Genomic DNA, 6,971 nt, shown 5'->3' with positions numbered 1-6,971 from the left:
ATGGAGAAATCTGGTTGTCATGGCAACCAAAAGGAATTATAAGAATAAATTTAAAAAATCTTCTTGTAAAGCCCAAAAGGCCTAGAGCTTAGATATTTTGCATAAGGCATTGTCTGGTAGACCTCTACCAAGATTGTTCAAATTATAGCCCTAGGGTCCAAATCGGCCCCGCCCCGGGGGTCATTGATTTTCACTATATGTACATATAGTAAAACCTTAAAATACCTTCTTGTCTGAAGGTACTAGGCTTAGAGTTTTGATATTTGGTATGTGTTATTATCTATAGGTACTCTACCAAAGTTATTCAAATTTTGCCTCTAGTGTCAAAATCAGCCCCACCCCGGGGGTCATAGGTTTTCCTTATATGTATATAGTAAAAACTTAAAAAATCATCTTCTCTAAATTCACAAAGGCTAGAGGTTAGATATTTTGCATGAAACATTGTGTAGTGAACCTTTAGCAAGATTGTACAAATTATAGCCCTGGGGTCAAAATTGGCCCCGCCCCGGGGGTCATAGGTTTTCCTTACATGTATATAGTAAAAACTTTAAAAAATCTTCTCTGATTGACAAAGGCTAGAGGTTAGACATTTTGCATTAAACATTGTGTGATGAACCTCTAGCAAGATTATTCAAATTAAAGCCCTGGGGAGAAAATTGGCCCCGCCCCTGGGGATCATTGATTTTCAGTCACTATGTCATAAAGTAAAAAATTGAAAATCTTATTTCCGAAGGTACTAATCTAATAATAACAGATAGGTAAGTGATCTATGCATTATGGCAATCTGTATAGAAACAAAAAAAAAATGTGTTCCTACATTACTATTTGGTGTTGTATTTATGCGGTGGAATGGCATTTTTACAAATGCAATCTTGTTGAGGCCCAAAACACTGTTTTTCATTTGAGAAATGTTGATAAAAAAGTTACCACTTTTTCGGCGCCGCCTCCATCCAAATGTTACATCAGGGGGTTGCCAAAAGGGGGTTTGAAGGGGGGCGGTAGTCCCCCCTCATCGCAAAGAAAATTTTGGACATGTGACAGGCTAAAATGGCCTCAGGTCGATCTTAGGGTAACTAGTAACCGACACTGAAAAGCCTTTTACTCTATCTAAATTCATTGAGAAGTTGCAGCACTTTGAAATCAGTTTTGATGGGGAAAAAACAATGCAAAATAATGATTTTTGGCAATATTGAGACGTCCCCCGTTGCCATGGTAACAAAAACTTTTGAGCATGCTGTTACAGAGGCTATGGTCTAGTCAACATTTGTGCAAAGTTTCATCAGTATTGAAGCATTTTTCATAGTTTCATAGCAGTTTTAACTTGTTACAGGAGGCTTTTTAATGAAAACGGCCAATTTTCGCAATATGCTCATGGGGTAAAATGTTAAATTTGGATAATACATGTAATTAGATCAAAATGGTTATGCTTTCTAGGAGTATTCTTTACTGCACTACTCTTTCTTCAATGCGTTTAATTGTCTTTAGATATAAGAAAACGCTGGAGCTAGGTCACCGTCTTGCGGTGGCTCATATTAACATTTTACTAATATTAATGCTCTAAATTTGCTCTTTTTTAACAAATTAAACGATATACAGTATATGTAGGGAAATATTTTACAAATGTTAAAATGTCGAAAGTCATGTTGTGTATTGATACGATTGTAGAGCGACTGTATGTTTTAATAATATCGCCATGTACTTTTGTATCTCAGAGGAATGGCCAGTAATACGGTTGAAACCTTTTTTTATACATTATATTCATCTATCATATATATGGCAAAACTTTTTGTTGTGTTGAACGCGCACATAAAGTAAATAAGAAAAACAGAATAAAACGTAACGGACAGGCTGAAGCTATGAATTCACGCATGCATCACCTGTTCATTCGGAAATTCTAACAGAAATGCTTGGTTTTTTTCTACAGATACAAGAAAGTACCGTTTAAAGGCACTTCAGCAGTAAGACTGTGTTTATTCACAGTCCGTCAATATATAAGAAAGTATCGTTTAAAGGCACGGAACGATCAAACAAATCCTTTGGTCGATCTTCGTAATTAAATATCAAACAATCTTTTAGCAGGTAAGTTCTTAATTTCTCCATGTCTGCCATAGGAACCTGTCTATAAGCTTGCACAAGGGCTTCGTGTCGTTGCAATTTCACCTCTGTATGATTTACCGGAATTTCTAGGGCTTCCAGCACGGCGTTTAGATAGTCTGTCTTTGTGATTTCGCCACTATCGGATGCATTAAATGGAAATGCTATAGATTTTGACAGGAGGCCACGAATTTGCAAATCTCTCCACGTTCGCAGCATTAATTTAGTAAATGGAATTTTTATTGTATTGACTATCCTTTTAGCTTGATACAGAAATCGTAAATGACCTTTCACTGTGTCAATAGTTCTTTCCTTTTCACCAAATGTTATGTTGATATCGTCAAACTTGCTCTTCCATTTGGTTATAATGAATTTTGCGTCATCTGCAAATGTTTCTAATTTACCGATGTAATCAAAATGCGTTTGACACGGATTACAAATGTTAATCATCGGTCGAAAGTGGCCGTTGATTGTTTTACCCCGTTCATTCTGATATAAAATGTATTTAATAAATTCATAGAATGTAACGTCAAATCCATATTTTGAGTGAACATGATCACGACTGGATCTTACTAATTTTACGATTCGGCTCCCCGTGGACTTCCAGAACATTAAATTGGGACAATAAATCTTGTTCTCATATGCAGAAAACAAACGCGCATAAGGGTTTCGCACAAACATAAATGAAGTTCCTTGTTCGGTCAGGTCTTCTAATTCCCTCGTGGAAAGATGTTTCGATTTTGACAACAATTTGATATCATTTAAAGTCAAATCAAACGGAGATTTGATTTTTCCTTGACTTGTCAGTACTTCTAAACTTCTTTTCCAAAACGTGGATCCTACCTTCGGGATTGGACAGTAATAAATGGAATGTATTTTATCAATTAAGAGAACATTGGAGGCGATGGAATAATTGAATTTTTCACAGCTTTCTGAAATGTCCATTTGCCGTTTCTCGAATAATGCATCTCGCTCTTTGCTGTCCTCAGAAATATTTGCTGCTTTATAACCGTATGAAACAGCGCTATATGGTGTAACTTTGTCGTTTTGATAGTATATAAATTGATGTTCATTTCTAAAATATCCTGAAATAAAAGAAGAAGTGTGTTAGCGTATGCGATACTTGAGAAATCGTTACAACTAGCATGATTGTACAATCCAGTCATTATCTGTGTTCATTTAAGGAGAAGCCAATAAAATATAAACCATCTTCACCCGTTAAATATCGTAAATGAACAAGTTTGCCCATCTTTCAATCTGGACAAAACCATTAATCAATTTTAGGGACAATTTCAAAATATATACTGACTGAATAGCGAATATATACGGGTACTGACTGAATAGCGAATTTATACGGTTACTGATTGAATAGCAAATACATGTATATATACGCGGGTACTGAATGAATATCGAATATACACGGGTACTGAATGAATAGCGAATATATACGGGTACTGACTGAATAGCGAATATATACGGGTACTGACTGAATAGCGAATATATACGGGTACTGACTGAATAGCGAATATATACGGGTACTGACTGAATAGCGAATATATACGGGTACTGACTGAATAGCGAAATGTGCAGACCATGATCTCATAGCACGGATTGCCCGGCTGGTCTTCGCAAATTTGCGGCAGCCGTATATAAAACTATAGTATAAACGACACGATTGACCAATGGAAATCAAGTTTTCAGTTTATAGATCCAGCTATATTCCAAATCCAACAACCCGTAGAAACAGCGCCGGTGAACCGCCGCGGCCAGCAGTCTTTATAATATTGCAAGTTTGTAACGTCGCTTTTCATTGGATAATCGTGATGTTTATATAGTTTTATATACACGGCTGCTGTCGATTCATAAAGAAATCGTACTTTTTTCTCTTAAAAATGATGCTTGCTGTGTTATAAATTCGTTATAAAGATTGTTGACAGGTTATATGGCCGTATATAAACGGCTGTTTGCAATATAACCGTCGCCTAGCGGCTCGGGTTATATTTACAAATACATGCTGCCGTTATATAGGGCCATATATAACCTGTCAACAATCTTTATAACTAATAAAGTTTCCGTCATATCGCGTTTTAGATGAAAATATTCAAAAGGGATTGCATTTTCTGGATTCCATTAACAAATACTGTTACATTTGCAATGAAGTAATTCTCATATAGATCGGGTAATATGACTATCAGACCTTATAGAACACTAGGTATTGGGTGTATCAATTGTGCAATGTGACACTGAATATTGTTATTTCTATCTGAGGATGAATAATATAGAGATTCCCTGTAGCTGTTAAAGACATGAATCAAAATTTTCACAGCTGTAGACAAAGAAAACATTACAAATAAAATATTTGTAAATTAATGTTCTACGGAAATCAATGCTGATATTTCATTTCAAGTTTCAACAATTTTAAAGGTTACATGATAAAGGGTAATAAAATGTGCGTATTATACAAGAATGAGAAGAAATTTAATACTTCAAAAATAATAAACAGCAAAGATTGTGGCAGTTGCAAGCTATTACTTCCATGCGTTCTTTATGTAGGTCCATGTTTATTTGTTTTGGTTTTACATCGATTTTAAAGTGGGCACATTTTCAATATGTCTATCAAATATTGATATAAAAAAACAATAAAATTTATCATCATTTTAATATTATTATAAATAACTGCTTGAAAAAAAAGTGTTGATGAAGTTTTAAATGATTTAGTATGGACATGAATGATGAATAATGATATTTTATTCTAGAACATTTTATTATTTGATTTACATGTATAAATATATGTAATATCGTATCTTATATCTCACACTTGCCAACAGAATCTATGTATAATTATTTACATAATTCCTCTTGTTTGTTATATTGTTTGACCTAACAATCAACATAATTATTTGTTATATCAAAGATCTTCCATTGTAGACCAATGGCACATTTTGTCATATCTCGGGGATCGGTCCCTCAGGATTCCTGGATAACTCGCCGGTATAATACATGTAAATAATTTCTTCGAAAGTGATCATTTATATAATAATATATTAATCGCACATAATTTTTGAATAAGCTCATATTTAATGACCGAGATCAATTGTCAAGAAATTTCGTCTCGAAATTTAGCCTTGCCCGAGGATTCAACCAGAATCTCCTGGATTATACATCTAATGCTTCCCCTATTGAGGTAAGTTGGCGGGCGACGTATGACCAGGCTCTGTGATGCTAGTGGCTAGATTTTGTATTTTATAATGAACTTAGAATGTACTGCTAAAAATTCAAAGCAAGAAAACCCCATTACAAAAATTCGGCAGGGTAAGGGCTAAATTAACATTGTATTCAATTTCCCGCCAAAATATTCAATTTCCCACCCAAATATTCAATTTCCCACACAAATATTCAATTTTCTACCCAAATATTCAATTTTCTATCCAAATATTCAATTTCTCATCCAAATATTTAATTGTCCAGCCAAATATTCAATTTCCCACCCAAATATTCAATTTCTTACCAATTTACTTATATACTAAAACTACAAATGCACCATATCAAGAAGAAAAATTTATAAAAAATAATCAATAGAGGATATTCAAGTTTCTTCTATAAATACATGATTTATTTTTATCGAGTGGTATTAAACTAAATATTTCACGGGTGGCAGTAGCCACGAGTGAAATATGATAATTTTCATACCACAACATGAAAATAAATCTTGTATTTATAGAAAAAACTTGAATTTTCTGTTTATTATATACTTTTTTCCTTTTTAACCTTATAAATAAGGAAGAATTCCCTTTTAATTTTGTTTTTAGCTGAATTTAAAAGAAAGTAGTCCGGCAAGACACCAGTGAAAATACGGAAAATATAAGTGAAAAATAAATTTTTACAGTGAAAATACGGAAAATAAAAATATGCATTTTATTTCATCAATATTTCTCAATCTATCATTTATAAGTGTATAATCAATTAAAATATTTAACTGCGTGCAATGGTATACTGTAGTGATTGAAAGGAAATTTCTGAAATATTACTAGAGTACTATAAAACTTAATTCTTAGAGGAAAAACAACTGAAAATATGTAAAATATTAAAGAAATTACGCAAGTATAAATTATCCGCAGTACTCACCGTGAAAAACCCAAATCATTGTCACAAATAAAATAATCATTGATAATAGCACATATTTTGAAGTCATCTTTTTTCCGAGATTTATGCGCGTCTTTTTCTAAGTAGACAGGAAAACAAACTACATGTACATACATATGTATAACGTTACAATCTATATTTCATTTGAGATACCTGTAATGACAGATTCTCACTTTCCATTGACTAAGGCGATACAATGTCAAAAATGGTGTCGAATTGAAAAAATGACTGTATCAAAGGTGAGACCATACACATCGCCATATCGATTAACATACTAAAATAATTATATCCATGCAGAGGTGCAACGATATAAGACCGGTATATAGCAACTCAGTCGATACTATTGCGGTACCTTCCGACATCCCTTCGCGCGTGCACGTCGCTCGGAAGGCAAAGGTCACATCAGATGGGTGACCTAGTTAGGTCACTTAGCTGGTGTGACCTAACCAATAGCGAAGGGTGTGACCCTACAAAGAGCTGCTGCTCCCGGAAGAGGTGCCTTTCCTCTATATTGTCTACTGCGTTCAAGATCGAAGAACTGGGTTCTAGAAAAGATCTACGTACGACGAAAGACGGCATGAGAAGACCTCCGTTGCGGCTCTACGATCGGCGACGTTGCAGACGAACTAAGTCCTCCGTTGCAGGCTCTACGACCAGCGACGTAACAGAGGCCGATAGTCTTGGTCTAAGCCGGCGCCAAGTATAAACAAAACTAAACACACACACTATTGCGG

The 6,971-nt window shown here is 34.6% G+C and overlaps 1 protein-coding gene across 1 annotated transcript; it reads right to left on the bottom strand.

Moving 5' to 3' along the window:
• Positions 1-1,970: 1,970 nt before the first annotated feature.
• On the bottom strand, positions 1,971-6,599 carry LOC132760503 (carbohydrate sulfotransferase 11-like). Its single transcript, XM_060752492.1, has 2 exons — positions 6,590-6,599; positions 1,971-3,179 (listed from the first exon to the last, which is right to left on the bottom strand). Exons 1-2 carry the CDS (start codon positions 6,597-6,599, stop codon positions 1,975-1,977), a joined length of 1,215 nt encoding a protein of 404 aa, XP_060608475.1. The 3' UTR covers positions 1,971-1,974.
• Positions 6,600-6,971: the final 372 nt, after the last annotated feature.

The sequence above is a fragment of the Ruditapes philippinarum genome, unplaced genomic scaffold (assembly GCF_026571515.1).
Source record: "Ruditapes philippinarum isolate M1 unplaced genomic scaffold, ASM2657151v2 ctg250_1_1_1_1, whole genome shotgun sequence".
Classification (NCBI taxonomy): Eukaryota; Metazoa; Mollusca; class Bivalvia; order Venerida; family Veneridae; genus Ruditapes; species Ruditapes philippinarum.
This window is presented reverse-complemented; position numbering and strand designations above follow the sequence as displayed.